Genomic DNA, 21,212 nt, shown 5'->3' on the forward strand with positions numbered 1-21,212 from the left:
TATAAGTCAGATCAATAACCTCTGGAATACGAAATTCTATCCTCGGGTATTACTCTGACAAGTTTCGTACAAAACAAAATATATATATATATATATATATATATATATTATCGAATGCACTGCGTTTGAATCCACCGCCCAATCCTAAAAGCAAAAGCGGATCTCTTACCGTACATGTGTATGGCATAAATTAAAAAACGAGCAGAGCGGGCTCTGATCCAACGGCTGAGAAAGCTGCGTCAAGTTTAAGCGAAGTGCCTCGGAGGGTCGCGTTGGATCAAAGCCCAAACCCCGCCTATATTTACCCTCTTCCTTCTTCTCGTTTCATTCACTTCAAAACCCTCTTCCCATTCTCCTCGAACAGCCGCCGGGAGGGAAGAGAGATCAAAACCTTTCCTTTCTTCCGAAGCCATCGAAGGGAAAAAGAGATAGAATGGTAGCCTTCTCACTTCTCGTTTTCTTCTTCCGATCGCGATCTTACTTTCCAGTGATATTAATAGGATTTTGGTTTTGCAACTGACCTCTTCTTGTTATGGTACGTGCTGCAGGCTCTTCCAAACCAGCAGGCGGTGGATTACCCTAGTTTTAAGCTCGTGATCGTTGGAGATGGAGGAACAGGTATCTTTTTGTTTCCTCGTTTTTCTGGATCTAGCGGTTGTATCTATGTATAATCCATACATTTGACGTTATATATTGATATGTCGACCTTTGTTGATCCACTAATTGAAGAAAATATGGATACTTTTGTAATGAAGTTGACGTGTTTTTTTTTTTTTGCGCAGGAAAGACGACATTCGTCAAGAGACATCTCACAGGAGAGTTTGAGAAAAAATACGAACGTAAGCATCCGATCCGCTTGTTTGGTTTCTGTAGCTACTGTATAAATATCTTCTTATGGTTTTGTTTCCGTATATGGCAGCTACTATTGGTGTCGAAGTGCATCCGTTGGATTTCCACACTAACTGTGGGAAAATCCGCTTCTACTGCTGGGATACTGCTGGGCAGGAGAAGTTTGGTGGGCTTCGCGACGGATACTAGTGAGTATAGTTTCTGATTTTGTTGTATTTTGTTTTTGTGCGGTAAAACCATAATGTGCTTCGACAACAATGTATCCTTATTGATATCTGCCTAGCTCTGTGATATTGAAATATGATGATCTACTGTAAGGATTTTGGTGAAAATAGCTGCCTCTGGCTTCCTATTTTCATTTATTCCCATTTGGGTGTAGGAACTGTGGCTCGCTTTACCTATCTGAAACAAAAGAAACATCGCATGGTTACAGTAGACGTCCTATACTGTTCTATTCTTCCTTTGTCCCCTTGTAACTTTCATAGCGACAGTTTATGGATGTAATGTTCTGTGCATCTGAATCATTGGGAGTAGCAAAAAGAATATGATAGAACACAAGTAACAAAATTACTTTTATTTTTGATGTATTATTCGAATGTTTTTTTTAATGCTTTATTGTGTTATGCCAACTGGTGTGGGGGGGTGTTGCTAGACGCAATATGTTACATTATTGTGTATATTATGATCTTCATCTCTAAGTCTTAATTTTTTTTGAAACTCTTAAGTACTTTGCACTTTTTGGTTCTTCTTCTAGCACACTTTAAAAAGTAGCCAACAGTGTAATATTCTATTATCAGTATCATGATATCGCTGTTTTTGTGAAAGTTATTTGTAGTGTATAGTAAAATGATGAATGTTCCTAGTTTGCATTATTTGACTGACAGTGGCCTTTGGTACCTGTTGCAACAAAATTTAGTTGACTGACAATAGAATTCATGCTCTTCCCCATCCAATGGAAGAATTAGTGTCGCAAAGTAGCTAAAAAGGATTTGTATATTTTATACACACATTCTTTAAATCCATATTGTTTTCTTATCACGTTTACCGTTTTGGTTTATGTTTGTTCCTTTAATTCAATTCTCTAAATTTTACTAAGCAATTGCTGACTTTTTTTTAATAGTATTTGTAAATATAGAGAAAAAATGCAACAAACCCCTTTACTTGGAAATCCTCTAAACCATTGCATATGTGGTATTGGGAAGTCCAATAATTCACATTTCCGTAGAATCATTAAAACCCAATATGGAAGTACATGAACTAATGTTCTAAGGATACATAAACTGTCACTTGACTTGAATAGCACTCACGATTGATTGCCTTTTGGAGTCTTATTTATGGCTGAAGATAATATTTAATCTACATAATTTGTACAATTAGTTTACATTCTAGAAACTATTGCAAAAGAAAATGCTGGAAAACAAGAGTTGAGAAAGGCAATTGCTTAATGTGATCATCCATTAGGATAAACAAGTTTCATTGACAGCTGATCTTGGAACCTGGGCTGGTTGGCTGTTTGGTTTGAGAATACCATGTGGGATTTCCTCACATTCTGCATTTATTATCCAAATGGCCTTTTCTAACTTAATACTCCAGAATCCAGATGTTGTATTCCATTGGAAATGATGCTTGACTTATCATCTGGGATATTCCATTTCCTATTCTACTATTAGGTGTGGAATTGGATCTGCTACCCCGTTTCTTGACCAAATGTGATCAGTTTTCCAAGTACAGAAACCAAAATCATCCCAAACTTCTTCAGTCTAACTGCCAGACCTAACAGTGTCTCAGCTTTTGTTGCAGGGTTTCTTTGATTAGTTATGATTTGAGCTCCGTTTTTTGTTTCATGTTGATGTGTTGTAATGTTTTAGTCAATTTCCTCTTGAAGTCTTCTTAAATTCAAGTCTTCTTCAGTCTAACTGCCAGACCTGCAGCTTGTTAGCTCCTCATAAATGATCAGCTTCTGATGCTATATTCCTGTCCAGTTTTGGTTTATTTGCTTTATATCCACTCTGGATCCAGTTGAACAATTCAAGAATCATTGGATTTTACTGTAAAAGTATAAAGTAGAAAATACTGTTTTTATTTTGAATGTGTCCTTCGACAACCTTTTCTTTGAATATTATTTTAGTATTTTGCCGTGATGGTAACAGACTAACTGATACATTTCTTTGGCAGTATCCATGGACAATGTGCCATTATCATGTTTGATGTTACTGCAAGGCTTACATACAAAAATGTTCCTACATGGCACAGGGATTTATGCAGGTTAGTTTTTTTCCCTTGAAGTTTCAGATCATTGTTCTCTGATTTTTTTAATTTTGCCAATTTATACATATCTTTATGTTGTTTGAAACAGAGTTTGTGAGAATATTCCCATTGTTCTTTGTGGAAACAAAGTTGATGTGAAGAACAGGCAGGTAAAAGCAAAGATGGTCACATTTCACAGGAAGAAGAATCTTCAGTATTATGAAATTTCTGCAAAGAGCAACTACAACTTTGAGAAGCCATTTCTCTATTTAGCCAGAAAGCTTGCAGGGTACAGTAGTTGTTGTGTCACATTTCATGAGTCATGTTTGTTTTCAAATTCTGAAAAGTGGAGCTAATATCAGATTACTCCTTTTGCAGGGACACAAATCTTCACTTTGTTGAATCACCAGCTCTTGCTCCTCCTGAGGTTCAAATTGATCTTGCTGCGCAACAACAGTAAGTGATAAAGATTTGTCTGTGTTTGTGGAAGTTCATGGTATTTAACATATAGACACCAAATGTAGGAATTTTGGTGAATTCTATGCAAGTATATTAACATGAAATTGGTGGTAGGTAAAGGAAGTAAGCACTTACTACTTTTTCTGAGAGATTTATCTGTTCGTGCTTCCCATATTGATTTTGTATGAAGCAATATGTAGTTATCAAATGGTAGCTCTGTTTAAAAATGTAATTTGGTGATAATGATGTAGTAAGTTTTTCCAGGATGTCCTGAGTTTATTTGATTGGTGTGGTTATATATATGAGTCTTTGCCATTTTGCATCTAGTTGGTGATGTTATACTTTTTTTTCCAACTTTGAAGTTGAAGTGAAAATACGTATAGTAGATGTTGCATTTTTCTTCCAGCATATATTTTCATATTTCTCGTCGGTGTATTGCTGGACTCTCTCCAGATTTGTTTTAATCTTTCTGTTAATTTCCTATCGATCTTCTGGTTTACTGACTGTGAGATAAATCATCTTTTCCCACAGATATGAAGCTGAGATAGCTGCTGCTGCAGCGCAGCCTCTTCCAGACGATGATGATGAGGCATTTGATTGAGCGAGGATTTCTGTTGTCTGAGATATTCTTGCTGCTTTTACAGTAATCTCAAGCTTAAGTTTTATTGAGGAAGAAAAATTTCGCCGAAGTTCTTCCATTTGTATGCCTGGTCAGTAATAGCTGGTGATTGAGCTGGAATCCCTAGCAATCGTTTTCCGACTGCTGTTTGAGATTGTCCTGTTGGTTTATTCTTGTACTTTGTCGATTTTTCTTGTGATGGACGCCTCTAATTTCTAAGCTGAGTGCGTAGAATGTGTTTAACCTTCAAATGCTTCTCTTTAATATATCACTTCTGTTATCATTATTATATATGGTTGTTGATAGATAACCTATTGGGATTGCTGACTGCTAGAAAACTTGTACTTTGCTTGTCTTTCTTTTGCACGATCCATCTTGAGGGTCAACGAAAATACTTTTGAATGCTTGAAGTATCAATTTTCTGTATGTACATAAATCCACCAGCGTGAGCTTTGAGAGCTGATTTTTTTTAGTTGCCCTACTTACAAGCTACTGGAATGATCACATTGGTTGGTCATGGAGAACGTCAATTAACTCTGCTATTATTTTCAGCGATCAACTTCTATTAAATTGAATTGTGGCCGCCTCAACAATGTTTAAGCATCACCAAACTCAAAAATTGCGTCATCTAAAAATGTAGATACGAGGCTCGATTTTCTTAAACTCTTTGTTCATTGGCATTGGATTTTACGAGTTCTCATTTCTGTTTCATGGTTAATCAACGTTACTATTCTGTGAGCAACTGAGCAGTAGAGGGTTAAGAGTTTGAAGAATAGCTAATTTTTAATAATCTATACGAAAGTGATCCAGCGTTCTCTAAGCAAGCCACCGGTGTGGTCCATGTATCCGGATGTATGGAATTATATATATATATATATATATATATATATAGCCTCTCCTATTTTTATCTTAGTATTTATGAACCCGGAACTGTGAATCCATGTCTATAAGTTTAAGTAAGCATTCTTGGCTTTATCCTTACTATGATGAAACTTGTCAATGGCAACGACCAGCCTAAATATTAAATCATGTTAATTAATTGGTTTAAGAATAGTGAGCAGTGGACACGGATAGATGCGGTTGCAGGTTGATGTTTGTCATGCAGTCATGGTCTATTTTCGGCCTACTTAATTCAGCCCACAGTTAGGAGTATAATTAAGCCCAGATCTTGATCGAGCTTGAATTGAAACTAATTTTGAGTTTAAGACCTAATCAAATAGTGAGTGACAGTATAAGAAGTAATTTGATCTAAAGGTTTATATTAATTTATATGTATTATACACTGAAATATTATATTATTATTTTTTGGGTCTTATTAAGTTGAGCTCGGTTAAAAAATAATTTTCGTATGTAAATTGAGGTTTACTGAGCCAAACGGGCCACACCACTATTGACTATTGTCCACAAACTGTTGGGCATTTATGCAGTAAAGTGGCGTATAATAAATTAAAGCAGAGCATCTGAAGGCTAGTAGTACTCCTTGACCATGTCTCTCTGTTCCAGGTGTGGGGTCATGGAATAACACAGAGACAAGCAAAGTATGTCTTCCGCTCTCCTCCCCCCGCTCTCCATTTCACACTGTAGATTGAGGGAATGCATTAATTGTAGAGAGGAAACAGCGTAACTAGAAAGATGGATGGGGACCGATCGAGAGAGGAATGATGATCATGGGCCATGCATGCATATATTGGACGCGGCTTGGAGGCTACTTACTTGGCATGCATGGTGATTGGTGACCCAACACTGTCGGTAGGTGGTCGGGACTTCAATCACATTATAGTTGCGCTCTCCACTACAGTGGATGGATGCAGCTCTGTTCACACTATCCATCCACAGACTTTGCATGCATTCTTCTCCTTTTCTCTTCTGTTGATGCCAACTTTGGACAAAGGAGATCGAGCAACCTTTTAGGTTCTCCCAACCAAAGCCTTGCGTTCCAATTGCTTTCCAATTATTATTTATATATATATCTAGTCAGCTCTATCATGCCCATGTATATAAGACATTCTAATCATCGACAGTGTAATAAATGATGGATGTTAGCAACGCGCCCATAGCATTTTCCATAATTTTTTTGTTCATGTCTGCCAACTACTTTGGTTGGATGGGCTCCACAGTAGGCGGAGTTGGAGCCCAATGGGTCGACCAACTTCAGGATGTGTGAAACTTGAGCGGGGAGGGGAGGAGGGGGGGGGTGTCTTCTTTTTGTCATTACTAATGAGGTTGTGGTGGGGGATCAATGTTTGTTCCCATAAAGATTAATTTGGTGCAGAAACCAACCATCTTTTCACATCTTAACCTGCTTGTTTTGCTTGGTCGCATCATATGAGTCTTTAGATATTATATCAAATTAACTAAAACTTTGACAAGCTTTCTATTTCCATAAAGAGGCATTGATCAAATCTGATTTCCTAATAGAAGTTGATTCATGCATATAATTCAGCTGCACTTTTTGCATAGGAATCTTGCGATTTGAATCTTCTTTTGGTTTCTTGCCAAATCTTGATATCTTTACGTTTTTCATTTGGACTTTGAGGAATTATTTGGCTGGATGCGCGTTATGAGCTAAGTTATTGACATAATTAAACGTGTTGGAAGTATTAAGAAACGTTGTACTGTGACTGTTTAGATTGTGGAAGGCCATTTGAAATGTCATTCGTCCTCACTTTCTTTATTATGTGGGATGATGCGTGTATGAATGGCATGCTTTGTGAGCCTTTTTGACCCTCCTTGCCCGGTAACCGAAATTTAGCATGAAAAGAAGTCATCGATGAGATTAACAATTGCAACTACGTTAGGAACCCGCCGCTTTAATTTCTTTCCTTACACCTAAGCACAAAGTAAGTAAAGAGGACGATATTGATTAAAAGAAGCAAATTTATCAATTCAATTCGTCCAAATTTAACTCCTCCACTAACTAACCAAGAAGTGATTGATCGATCACGTACGGCTGAGAAATATGATAAGTAATTCACCATGTCAACTACACGAATGAGTAAAAAGTCTTTATTTATGTTTTAATATTGACATGAATTGAATTGATCAAACACTTAACAACAGACCAAAAATGTAGGTAAAGAGTTTTGTAATATATGAATGATCATCTGATCAGAAAAGAAAGTGATGGTAGATAAGATGGATGCAGATTAATTAAGTTAAACCTGATGAGTAGATAGAATAGGATAAGATAAGATTATAATAGTGAGTAGATCTCCTGCATGCATGCTATTGCTAGCTGTTTGGGAGGCGACAAGTACTACGGCGGAAGTGTGAGCACATGGTGGAATCCCCGGGTTTTGCTGCTGTGAAAAGATGGAGCACATGCAACTAAGAAGACATCTCCTTTCATTGTTGGGGACTAACAAGACAATGACATACATCCCCATTCCCCTATTCCCTATTCCCTATTCCCTATTCCCCATTCTCCATTCTCCATTCTACATTCTCCTCTCCCAAATCGACATCAACATGCATGCATGCACACAAATTTATTTTTACTCCTCCCACTCTGGCTCCCAATTTAAAACATACTTACTATCTATCTATCTATCTATCTATGTCCTGAAACTACTGTTTATTAACTTGATTTAAGGAAGATACTTAATATATAGTTTCGTTTTGGAATCATGGACGCATTACATATTCTAGGAATTAATATTATAACCATCCTCTTATTACTTTTATTTATTTATATATATTTTTCTAAAAAACATCGGGAGAAGGAGAGAGAGAGAGACCAACCAACCAATACATACGTAGAAGCATTAGTATTTTTTTTTTTAAAGGGGAAAGCTGTAACATGTAATAAGAGACGGTGGATGGATGGAGTAAAAGTAAGTGATGCCTCGAAATACGTGAGGATGGAGGAATCGACTTTTTCGAACAATATCCGGGTGTGCCAGAGTTTGTTATCTTTGTACTCGCAAACCGCATCAATAACCGCCTTTCCCTTTTCCAATAATACCCCTCATCTCCTTTTTTTTAAAATAAAAAATAAAAAATAAAATAAAAAAGTTTTTTTAAGACTTAAAATTAAATGACACAATTGAGAGTTAAAACTCTATGTAAAGTTGAGCTGTTTAAAGGGTGGGAATAGTAGTAGTTGGAACGTGGAGGGATAAGGACGCCAAGTAGGATTGCTTGATATTAACTATGCATGGCATTAGACTTACTAGTAGACTCTGTCAAACTTGGAAGGAAGTTGACATTAATTCCTTGCGGACAACTAGTTTAGCGCCGCCGGGTTGTCTTATGTGGGCATTAACAACTGTCATCCATCCTTGATTAAATTATAATTAAGAGACAGCGACGAGTAGCTAAATCCTTTGTTTATACGTCAAAGAAACTTAGTAGTGCGACATGTAAAGGTCTTGCAGGGGCATTTTTGGGAAATTCAAAAAAAATTTCCCTTTTGTTTTTTTTTTAACTTGATTCGCAACAGAAGCAGAAGAGGACAAAAACGAGGGCGGCGGGCCCCCACACCGGGAAGGGGGAAATGATTGGCCTCCACGTGTCGCACGGTTATTCGACGACACGCGGGCCCATGGATCTTGGCCGTTGCGATGTCCCCTAGACCAGCGAGAGATAAAAAACTGTTCCACTCCGCTGTTCATGCGATCTCAGCCGTTCGATGCAAATAGTCACACCCATTCTGTCCACCAGAGCCGAACGCAATGCCTGCGGAACGGAAAAGATCGAACGGCCACTGTGCACTGTTACTTGGTGAATTTCTTTCTTTCCTCCTTTTTTTTTTTTTTTACTATAAATAGAAATAAAGAAGAAGAATATCCTGATAATATTAATATTTATATATATATTTTTGGCGGGGAGGGGGGGGGGGGGGGGGTGGTGGTGGTGGTTGGCATGCAGTGCAGGGGTGGGTAATTAATTCACTTGGATTTGAGTATATTCAGATGTCAGGAAGGGAATCCCTTTTACCTCATATAGCAATAAATATGATGCAGAAGAAGTGGAGCAGTGAATAGTATTAAGAGGAGGTGAGAGAATCAAAGACGATCAACAGTAAACCCAAATATACGGACAGATTTAGGGACTGTTGCTTTCACTGTTTGGGTTCGTGGCCAGAGAGCTATATGTCCTCCCCCCCCCCCCCCCCTCTCTCTCTCTCTCTCTCTCTCTCTCTCTCTCAGTTGTGAGAGTCTAATTACAGTACTGGACCACATCGATCTTAGTCTGTCTAGGATATTGGATTAATGTTGAGTAATTAAGTATAATCCTTTTAATTACCTCTTTATTGTGCACGTATAGTATAATAATGAAGGACGTTGTCGTGGTATCCGACATGTACAAGAACAAAGAAAATAAAGCACGGGTTCCGCGTAGTGGTTGGGCACCTTAATTGTCCTTGTGCTGTACGTGTTTGCATGAGTTCCTGCTACCTTATATATTACCATTTCTATGGTATTAATTCCACGATTCCTCTGGACTCCTTTTCTATGTTGTATATGTGTGTCGCATGATCCATCCAAGGATTGTTTGTTAACACTGTTGATGTTTATTGTTGTCTTAACATTCTTTATATATATATACACCATGAAAGTTTCAAAGTGGAGCAGCTAGTTATAACTTATTCATGGTCGGTCCTTCTTAATTTAAATTAATCGGGAGATATTGTTATCATTTCCTTGTCAAATGATAAGCTAGATGCAAGTATAATAAGCAGGTAATGAGCTAATTACTATCCAAAATATGACTCTTAGCTGATGCGACCACATACTAAGAACGTTATATGTATAAAGAGAGAGAGAGAGTAGAGCATATTTAAACATAACTTGGCTGGTGCCTTTTCTTATTATTTTTTATTTTCAGTAACTAGTAAATTAACTAATCCTTATATATGAAAAAAAAAAAACAATTTATACTATCGAAAAGAAGGAGCTATGCCTGGCGGAACTGAAGACTATTTTATCCGGAATAGTAGTAGCAGTACATCTGATGATAATACCAGCTACTGCAAGGGGCTGGGTTGATTGCGTTTGCTTTGATGGTTGCTGAAGCTTGGAAACAACAACCATCCAAACTCGATCAGGCCATCTGATCCGGAAAGCAACAGCCATGCATCCTCTCCCCCCAAAAACTGCTACTTCTTGGCAGCTTTTCTGACATCATTTAATGAGAAGAAAACGATGAAACCAATTAAATTAAAGCAAGAGGTGATTGTGTACATGTGTGTGTGTGTGTGTGTGTATCTGTAACCAACGGTTTCCAATTGCAATTTATTTAATTTTCTCTTCTTTTGGTTCATCCTCCAAAGGTCACAGTTTTATCCAAGTGATCATTGATTGCAATCTCCTGCTTAATTAATAAATTTGTACTTTCACAAGCGCGATATGACCAAAGTATTTGATCTACCTCTTTTTGTTTCTGTGACTATACATTCCAGTTTTACTCCACCAAAGGATGAACCCAACCCAAAGACTGGCACGCCAAGATGGAGCTCCTAGCTCCCACCATTTATGACCTTATAACAACCTCAGACGGAACCAAGAAAATTGAGGAAAGCAATGGAGAAAAGTTGGCAGCTCGTCATATATATATATATATATATCTTCATTTGCACACGACTTGGTAAAACTATATTAAGTATATTGATTACAATTTGCGCAAAGTAATGTTGTTACTTGAACGCAAACAAGAACGAGGATGTCAACAAAGTGCAAATCTAGATAATTAGTTGGTAGTTGTATATAAGTTATTCCTCATTCATCACGTCATACGAAAAAGACCAATATTGGGACCCTGGAAAATTTAGATTCCCTGTCAAAATATCACTCCACAATCGAACCCTATAAATAAATTTATAGATATTTAATTAGCATGCGCTAGCTAGTCCTTATTACTTACATGTATCTTTGAGGGACGTGGCCCCATCATCAACTTTGGTTGTCCTACATGCATGTCACGTTGAACTACTCTCATATATATGAGTTGGTCTTGGTCGTCATATATATAATATTTAAACTTTGGAACCCAACGAATTAATGGTGTACATAATTATCTTAATGTCAACGCTTAGAATTCTGGAATTGGATCCTTAATTATTATTGGTACGTGCATTGGAGAACATCCATATACCAGCTAATTACACATAATTTTAAGCACCTAATCTTAAGTAGGTACGTTTAGATCAGCAACCAACTATATTGTAATGACAGCTTGTTGCGTTCTGCATCAAAGCACGTAGCAATCGGACTAAAAAGGGGTCTTTCAAATCACAACGTAGATGGACCCAGACATTCTCATTTATAATTTGGCATTATACAGAGGTGTTGAGCTACACATCTACCTACTCTTCTCAATGTGTCTCCAAATTTGGGACCTCTTCTTGGCACACCCATTAATCTGAATCAAATACACCATAAAAACAAGGCTATCGTACTGTTTCTAAACTGAACACATTCTTATCCAACTTCGTGGTCCGGTAGAAGATTAAAAAAATAAAATATGGAGAGTCGAGTTTGGTGGCTAGCTTATTTCTTAACAAACACTTCCCAAGGTTATCCGGAGGGCATCATAAGTCCATTAATTGAAAGAAACCTTTTGACATTACGGTGTGAGTGAAACTGACTGGGTATTGGTTGAGGAAAGACGCCAGCAAATTATGTATAATTTTAAGATTTCAGATCATCTCCGATTGGTGCTTTAACGAAACAAGTTTGAAAATGGAGCAATGCAACTGCAACAAACGTCATGCACGATGAATGTTAAAGTTAAATGGAGAGTGATATCATTACGCACAACATATTCATATATATGTATAACTATATATTTAATTTTCTTTCTCACCTACCATAAAATATTAATCAACTGCTAGGTATCTACAATTAATTATTATTATTATTATTATTATCGATCGTAACTGTCTACTTTAGTTCAGAGGAAGTTGTTTGAATCACTTTTTTTTTTTTTTTAAAGTCTGTCTAGGTTTAGGTGCAAAGCATTCGTAATTCTTGTCCGGTTCAAAAAAAAAATAAAATTGTTAATTTAAGATTGATATTAAATGAATACGAATCAAAGTTAGATGATTAGTAAACAACGTAATTCATCTCAATTAATTAATTAATAAAAGGGGGGGGTGTTATATATGGTAGGGTGAGCCCGGGCGGACCCTAAACCCCAAACCTGAGCATTGGGGTTGTGGTTGCATGGAAACACACAGTCTCGTCCTGTCTTGGTTCCATTACGACATGGCTTAGGAATTTGGAAAGTTTTGTTCCCTAATTTGCCCTTGCCTGGACCCCTCACCAACATATATACCCCGATTAATTGGTACATTATTTTAAATAATAATAAGAGAAAAGCTCTTCATTCCTTGCCATGCCATGTGCCCTAATTTATGTACACCCTTCCAAAAAACATCCACTCCCCCCTTTGTTTTTTAAAAAAATTTAACCTTTTCTTCCCACGAGAGGCTCTCGAACTCCTTATCACACTTCATTATACAATTACTTGGATAATATAATATAAATAAACTAAAGTTGCTTGTGAAATCGGAATTCTTCCGCTTTAATTTAAAATTAAAGAAAAAAAAAATGAAGTTTGCTTTTATTGCAATACACTTAGGCTTAGTTATAATATGGAGATGTACCTCATCTCATGCTCTTCTACCTTTGTTTTTATTTACACACACACACAGATGCTTGTCATTTCTGGGAAGCTGCGAGAAATGAGCAAAACGGACCTTCGGTCTCAGAGATGTAATGGATGGATGATCCCATTAGATATTGAGATGAGAAGCTTCCTTTAGTTAATACTTATCTACTTCTTTATTTCATTGACCGGCCATTAATTAGGATACCTTCTCGGCGGACTGCAAAGTAACAGGCCAGTGCCACTGCCCAGTGCCCAGTGCCCAGTGTCCAGTGTCTAGTGCCAAAGTGGTATAAGTCTAATGAATTAGGATGAAGCAAGCACCTTAAAACTGCATCGCGGCATTCTAGCTATATATAATTCACGTCATTACTTTTATTATTAACTTCCATCAAGCTGCAATAAACGCGAGCTGTAACTTAGATTTCTCTATTACTCTTCCAGCACCAGCAGTTTGTTCGTTTTGGGGGATGTTAAAAGTCTTCGTCTCTCGGTCTTTTCTATTAATTGGGTTATCATATATATATGTAGGTAGCTTTTCACAAGCTACATGCACGAAAGCGCTTAAAATTAATTTTCTTGGAGAATTAATTGAGGTAGTTTAATTGTATCGATCATCATAATTATAAAAGCAAATACGAAAACGTAACATAATTTGTGTATATATCCAGCTTTTAATGCAGCCCACCATTTGCGGAGCTTAATATAACAAACAAAGGAGGGAAAATAAATGCGGACGAATTGCTATCGAGCTACGCTGTCATAATGGGCCTTGGCATTCACTACACAATCATAGCAAGTGGCAGTCTTATTCTTCTTCTGTTACGCTACTACTAATTTCCCATTTTAATGCTTTTGTCTCTTCTTCTTCTTCTTCTTCTTCTTCTTCTGCTTCAATCGGACTTCCCCTCTCTCTCTCTCTCTCTCTTTTTCCTTTCTTATTTTTTTTCTCTTTTATTTTCCATTCTAAAAAAAATAAAAATAAAAAGCTTAACTAAAATAATAAAAAGACGTTAAAAACTCCTCCTCTCTCCTCTCTGTTTCCTTTTCTTTTAATAAATCCCTCGTGAGTTTGAAGAATTAGAGAGAAAGTAACTAAAAATAGATAAAGCGCGTACACACACCCGAACAACCAAGGGTATTTTGGTCATTAAACGAAACGAACTTTGCCCCTTTCGTTGACCCTTACAGCGCGACGGCGGCCCCAACGGCGCCGGCCTTGCTACATTTCTTCTCCTATAAAACCCCCCGCCCTCTCTCTCTCTCTCTCTCCTACTTCAAAAAATACAAACTTTTTGTTTTTGTTTTTCTCTTCCTTTTCTATTTTTAAGCTCCAGCTCCTCTTTATAAACACCTCCCACCTTTTCCATATTTGCTGCGAGGAGAAAGCCGAAGAACCCCACAAAAGAAGAAGTCTTTAGCTTGCCATGTTGTTTGTATAGAAGCAAGAGCTAAGGCTAAGGCAAGGATCGAGGGAGGAGAGGAGGGATGGGGGATGTGATGGTGGGCTGGTTATGGAAAGTTGGGATGGTGGGTCTGTGCATGTACATGGCAGCGAAGGTGCTGGATGTGCTATGGTGGAAGCCCAGGAGGTTGGAGGAGTACTTCGCCAAGCAAGGCATACGGGGTCCGCCGTACCGCTTCTTCGTTGGGTGTGTTAAGGAGATGATTGGATTGATGGTGGAGGCTTCTTCCAAGCCAATGGTGCCTCAAACTTCTCACAATATCCTCCCTAGAGTCCTTGCCTTTTACCACCACTGGAAGAAGATTTATGGTATATATAGATTACACCCCTTAATTATATCTCTTTCCTTTTTGATGGGTTTTCTCTTGCGATAGTATATAAATCTTCCTCTTCCCATTTACTTAACACATTGAGTTTTCTGAGGATTTTTCTTAGACTTGTGCTTCTTATTAATTTGGGGATTAAATGTCTCTATACATATAAATGTTGCCTTCCATCATCTTCTCGGGGTGTTCTATTCCTCTGCTTTCATGCTTGTTTACTATTATATATCCTCTCTGCTGGGTCACCCAGGCCTCTTACTACTGTCAGTCTTCCTGTGGTTGATCAGTTGGTGGGCTATTCACCAGCTCCTTGATTAATTAGCTTTCTCCTCCTATGTACGTTCTTAATTGAGCTATTATAACTAAATATTGCTCTCGATTAATTGGAGGAGGTACTTAATCTTGGTGTCCCCTTTGCCTTTTCAGGCTGTGTGTTTTATCTATCTGCTGCGCTTCTACCTTTTAATGATCTGTATTTCTCTCCTTTCGTAAAACCAATTTTGTTGTTGGTTTGCTCTTGTCAGCTTCTATATTTCTCCTCCTCTTCGCATTTCATCATTGCATCGGCATCACTAGCTCTCCCTCTCCCTCTCTCTCTCTCTCTCTCTCTCTCTCTCTCTCTCTCTCATATGTTTGTGGGTCATGAGTATAGTACTATTAGTATGCCCAGATGGCCAGATTGGCTTTACTGCTGTACCAGCTTGGGTTTTATTTTTTTTCCCCTTCTCAAGTCAGAGAGCTCTCTGCCTCGCTTTCAGCTCTTTTTTACAGTTGTTGTTCCTGTAGCTCTCAAGTTCTGGGGGTTGTTTGCTGTTGTTATCTCTATCCTTTTCCTTGTCCCCTTCCTGTAACCCTGAGAGGTACGTAGCTAAGCTCTATCCAATTCCTCTTTGCGATCGATATGATATTCTCCCTCTTCTCCTCCCCCTTCCCCTTCCCGATTAGATGGCCATCGCAGTCTCGATCTGTGCTCGCTCTGCATTCAATCCCATACCATTTCTATCCATCGACGTTGGTGGTTTAATTGTTTTGCTTGCAGGCTCCACAGTTCTGCTATGGTTTGGTCCGACTCCTCGCCTCGCCATCGCCGACCCGGACCTTATTCGCGAGATATTCTTGTCACGATCCGAGTACTTTGATCGGTATGAATCCCACCCCATGGTCCGCCAGCTCGAGGGAGAAGGCTTAGTCAGCCTTCATGGTGACAAGTGGGCTCACCATAGAAAGGTCCTCACACCAACTTTTCACATGGAAAATCTCAAGGTAACTGCTTCTCTTTCTCTTTCTCTCTCTTACTATTTAACTAGCGCTGGTTTTATCTCTCAAAATTTTCACCTTGCGCTTGGGATCGAATTGGATCAGTTGCTGATACCATATATTGGAAAGACGGTGGTCGACATGGTGGACAAATGGTCGACCATGTCCCCTTCCGGCGAGGTAGAGATCGACGTGGCGGAGTGGTTCCAAATCGTGACGGAGGACGCCATCACCCGTACCGCATTCGGTCGGAGCTACGAGGACGGCAAGGTCGTCTTCCAATTGCAGACCCAACTCATGTCCTTCGCCTCCGAGGCATTCCGCAAGGTGTTCATCCCGGGCTACAGGTAATCAATTTTCTATACTGCTCCAATTAACTCAAGCACGTACGTTTGGCCATTAAATTTAGTTCGATTATACTAGATTTCTACCTACGAAGAAGAATACGAGCTCATGGAAATTGGACAAGGAGATTAGGAAGAACTTGGTGAAGCTCATCGGCCGGCGGAAGGAGGTCGACTCTGAGACGGAGAATCCCGAAGGCCGCGCCAAGGATCTACTAGGACTAATGATCAACGACAGCACAAACAAGAGGAGTCCATCGTCTACGTCGCGTCCGGTTCCGATCACGGTGCACGACATCGTGGAGGAGTGCAAGACATTCTTCTTCGCGGGTAAGCAGACGACCTCCAACCTGTTGACGTGGAGCACCGTCCTCCTCGCCATGCACCCGGAGTGGCAGGAGCGCGCCCGCGAGGAGGTCCTCCAGGTCTGCGGCTCACATGATCTGATCCCTACCAAAGACCACCTCGCCAAGCTCAAAATCGTACGTTCATTAATGTAGTTAAATTTTTTTTTATTTTTATTTTTTACATTTCGCGAAGCAAAGCGAAGCGTATCGTATCGTATCGTATCGTATCGTATCGTTAATTTATTCCGATACCGATAAGAGCTTTTTGGTTGTTGTATCGCGTATAACAGCTGGGGATGATACTCAACGAGACGATGCGGTTGTATCCGCCTGCAGTGGCGACGATACGTCGGGCGAAGGCAGACGTGGAGCTGGGGGGTTACATGATCCCGGGTGGCACGGAGCTGCTGATACCGATCATGGCCGTCCATCACGACACCCGGCTGTGGGGCCCCGACGCCGCCCGGTTCAACCCGGCCCGGTTCGAAGACGGGGTGGCCAGGGCGGCTCGCCACCCGACCGCCTTCATACCGTTTGGGCTGGGGGCCCGCATGTGCATCGGCCAGAACCTAGCCCTCCTCGAGGCCAAGCTCACCATCGCCGTCATCCTCCAACGCTTCCGATTCCATCTCTCCCCTTCCTACGTCCACGCACCGACGGTCCTGATGCTCCTCTACCCCCAGTACGGTGCACCCATCATTTTCGGATCACTGTCCAAATGCCAATAACGACCACCACCTCAACCTCAACCTCAACCTCGTCTCGCTCTATATTCTTTGGTTTCTCTGTCGAAATGACTAAAATGACACTATGTATACAACACATGTAACTCTCGGACCCGAGCCACCACTACTAACAACTGTCCGTTTCCGAAATGTACAAGTTACCGGAAGTACCCTCCCCTCCTCCTCCTAACCTGACCAGATCAGATGACCTTTTTAGGATTTTAATGAGACGGACCCCAGCAGTCTCTTATTTTCATGGCTTTGATTTGGTGTATGTAATTTTCTATAAACCCCACCGATCTTCCAATACACTACAACTCCACCTTCTTCTTCTTCTTCTTCTTCTTCTTCTTCTTCTTCTTTTATAATATATATATTTCTTTGGTCTGCAAAGGATTTATCACAGTAAAGCAAAGAGAGAGAGAGAGAGAGAGAAAGGGCCACAGTAAATACTACTGCACTGCTTCAGTTATGTGTCTCTCTATTTTCTGGCTTCGGACAATGTCCCTTTTTGTGGATGCACAAAATTTAATGAAATGCTTCTCTGTGCTAAATTTTGTCCCGTGGACTTTTAAGATCTAAAAGAAAATTTTCTTCTCCTTCTTCTACTAATCAGACCATGTTTACCACATGGAACCCAAGTTAACAGTATCTCACCTGGGCGACTAAACAGTGACCTAATAATATATATGAGCACAATCTGCTCCAGCTCTACCCAATGATAGAGGTGCACAGCTACAGCCTACAGCTACAGCTACAGCTACAGCTTACCTTCTCAGCCTATGCCTCCAAAAGATCCACAAATCGAGCTTTCCATCATTAAACTTCATTGGACCTTCAAACTTCCAATCATTGTTCAAACAGATAGACTATTTAATGGACCGCACAGTGTCTTCATTACCCAGACAATTGTTCGATTACTGGTGGACCACGTTGAAGTACGTGTACCCTCCCAAGATCAGCTCTACTTTAACCTTTCGGATAAAAGCAAGAAAAACAGCACTTCATTAATTTGCAACCTAGAGGAGAGCTCTTGTTCGCTCCCAAGCATTACTCTCTTCCAGGTAAATGATATCACCAAAACAATGTTACTACCACTGCCAAGGCCAGTAAATAATAATATCAAAGCTAACATTGCATAAGTTTAAAATATATATAAATATATATATATATATATATAAGAAAAGGACAGAGGGGAAATATCCTGATCCACTCATCTTTAATATGAGCAACTAGTGTTACTTTGGGCGAGCAATTAAGCCTTTGGAAGCCGTATGTGTTCAGTTCTCATGTGTTGCTGCTCCCCAGGAAAGAAAGCATGTGGAAGAGGAGGGTTTCTTTCTTAATCCAAGCAAGTGCATTCTTCCCAAGTATAAAATAAAGTGCGGCACGCCGAGGAGCATGTGACCCATCCCATGGCATAATTTACCTTTGAGATTTTTATTTTTTTCAAGCAATAAAATAAATAAATAAAATAAAACAAAAAAACTTTTGTACTAACTTCAAGCATGCTCTTTTAACTATTCCAAGACCACACCACATTACTCGCACACATAGGGTTCTCCCCACCTCTCAACCGACATGCAAGAGGCGCGTTAATGCCAATATTCGACTACTTACCCACTTTATCATCACGATGGTAATCTCAAAAGATGTGAACAAACTATGAGCGGTTTGCTAGATAGTAACCGATAGGGGTCTTACCACACTCATTATAGGATATAGACAGACTTCTCCATACCTCATGGAATAACCCAGACTACTGCATGCATGCCAAAGCAGTGTAATCATCGATCGCAAAAAGGACTCACTCTGCTTTCTTTTTCTTTATTTTTGTTGTTTTTCGGGTGCTGCATTGATGTGTTTGGTGTCCAGAGAGAGCTGCAAATGACGAGAACAACAGGAAGCTTCCGTTCCCAATGCTGGGAGGCATTTGCTGGCTCATTACAATTCAAAAATGCTTGATGACCGGGAAAGGAGGGCAGGTAGGAAGCAGGAGTGGATTTAATGTCCTACTGGTAGGCATCATCTCTTGTCCTTTTTCCACTGGACCCTTTTGTTTATAACTCCATTTGATTCTCCTGCTCGGGCCAAATTCCAATCCCACATCCTTGATCTCAAGGAAGATTAAACAAACAAACAAACAAACCAAAATATATATATATATATATATATATATATATATATATATATATATATATAATTCGAATAGCTAATATATATGAGCAAACTAAATTGACAGCATTATTATAGTCATTCTATAGTACTGCAAGCGATCCACGAAAAGTAATCAACAAACAGTGGGTTAATAACCTCAAAGCAATCTCCTTAAACCCCCCAACCCCTGTTTCCTTCTTTCCTCCTCAATTGCCAGAGTGACTCAAAGGGAACCAATGGTACAAGGAGTCATGTGCGAGCAGCAAGGTGGCTATCTTTGTTTATTAGTTCTCGGGTAATCATGAAGAGGCAGTTGTCACTTATAAATGCATAGAATGCTACAACATATCTATGGTAAGGATGAACTATTGTACCTCTAGGTGATTAGATTAATGCGTATTAGCTAGCGTCAGATCAGATTACGAATTGTAATCTCGAATGGCTCATAGTTCCAACAACTAACACCTACATTACGGGTATAGAATGCTTCAGTCAACTCTATAAACTAACCAACAAAAGAAGTCAGGGCTTCACAGGAACTTTTGAGGCTTTGACTTTGGTTATCATTCTCGTTCCTTCTCTAGATATAAATTCTTCAAGTTAGAAATCAGAGACATTGGATATCCTTTACCATCACAAACGACAAAGAGAGCAGACCACAAGAATTAAGAAAGGGGAACGAAAAGAAATCTTGAACCACTCAACAGTGTATTTATTTTCATGCAAAAGAGAATAATTAAGTTTTTTTTTTCTTTCTTTCTTTCTAATTGAGGACCTTTTAACCTTAAAATTATTCTTGCGGCTTTTTTGACAATCTGTGTCAAAATTTTGGCATCTGCTGTTATTGTGCGTGCATTACATCTCTTGCACACCCCAAATGCAATGACAAAGAGAAAGTGGAGATCACACACTAAGAAAACTCAAATCAGAATCCAAGTTTGGAGCATGACAGAGCACATGTTGCCTTGAGGAGGGACCCACCAATGCTGGCGGTCGTTAGGCCCGACAGCCGTCCGACCAACGATTGCACAGCTGGTTATCGAGGTACTTTTTACTTGCAGCACACCGCACATCAATGAAGACGATCCCTCCCATTCCAAAAAGTCCACCCAACCCTTCAACCCTCACTATGGAAAAAAACGTTTGCTTACAACAAATCTTCTCCCAGAAACACACAGACTGAGCTTGATATACTTGGATTCTACACTCCTCATGGATTCCAGCTCATATGGGAGACCTCGAAAGACAATAAATACGACCTAGGACCTTGTGTGGAGGATGCATGCTCACATGAATAATCCTATATAGGTATTTAATTAACTAATTAACGGCCGTTTCTTTTCCCCAGTAAATTCCCTTAGATCCATGGTCTCAGCTAAACTACTCCCTAATCAAAGCTTATTTCTTTATTTCTAGCCCAACTAACTGCCAAAGGCCCTGGCCCTTGAATTGTGCCAAACTGTCGGAGTGTTGTATACAGTAGCAGCATGGCAATCTCCTTTCCTACGATTGGACATTCTCTTGCCCTCCATATAGACAACATACTTTTACCTGAAAAATATATATATATATTAACACAAACTTCTTCCTTCTCCATAGGTTGATTTGTTACAGCTGCATTTGAAGTTTGAGCTCACAAATGCTACATGGGCTCCCGAAATACCATTTCCAACTGAACCAGCACTAATAGTCTACGTCCTCGTGCTTCCTAGATGAATAAGGTCCAATTTATTCTAGCTCGTGTCAGCAGTTCACTTCAATTTCAGACCACTAGACTTGTCTTAAAAGGGAAAATATAGTTGCATAAAAT

The 21,212-nt window shown here is 39.4% G+C and overlaps 2 protein-coding genes across 3 annotated transcripts; both read left to right on the forward strand.

Moving 5' to 3' along the window:
* The first annotated feature begins 249 nt into the window (after nt 1–249).
* On the forward strand, nt 250–4,484 carry LOC140769192 (GTP-binding nuclear protein Ran-A1-like). Its single transcript, XM_073109812.1, has 8 exons — nt 250–436; nt 549–618; nt 783–839; nt 920–1,037; nt 3,025–3,114; nt 3,206–3,385; nt 3,475–3,552; nt 4,087–4,484. The coding sequence occupies exons 1-8, from the start codon at nt 434–436 to the stop codon at nt 4,154–4,156; spliced, it is 666 nt and encodes a 221-aa protein (XP_072965913.1). The 5' UTR covers nt 250–433; the 3' UTR covers nt 4,157–4,484.
* Nucleotides 4,485–14,054: 9,570 nt separating this feature from the next.
* Nucleotides 14,055–17,638, forward strand: LOC140769214 (cytochrome P450 734A6-like). 2 transcript variants are annotated; one of them, XM_073109847.1, is made up of 5 exons: nt 14,058–14,558; nt 15,612–15,835; nt 15,935–16,176; nt 16,253–16,655; nt 16,811–17,638. In XM_073109847.1, exons 1-5 carry the CDS (start codon nt 14,273–14,275, stop codon nt 17,246–17,248), a joined length of 1,593 nt encoding a protein of 530 aa, XP_072965948.1. In that variant the 5' UTR covers nt 14,058–14,272; the 3' UTR covers nt 17,249–17,638. The 2 variants fall into 2 exon arrangements, with proteins under 2 accessions (XP_072965947.1, XP_072965948.1); XM_073109846.1 differs by having other exon boundaries at nt 14,055–14,558; nt 15,612–16,176.
* The last annotated feature ends 3,574 nt before the right edge of the window (nt 17,639–21,212 follow it).

This window comes from Typha angustifolia, chromosome 10 (assembly GCF_048772165.1).
Source record: "Typha angustifolia cultivar Huaian chromosome 10, ASM4877216v1, whole genome shotgun sequence".
Lineage (NCBI taxonomy): Eukaryota > Viridiplantae > Streptophyta > Magnoliopsida > Poales > Typhaceae > Typha > Typha angustifolia.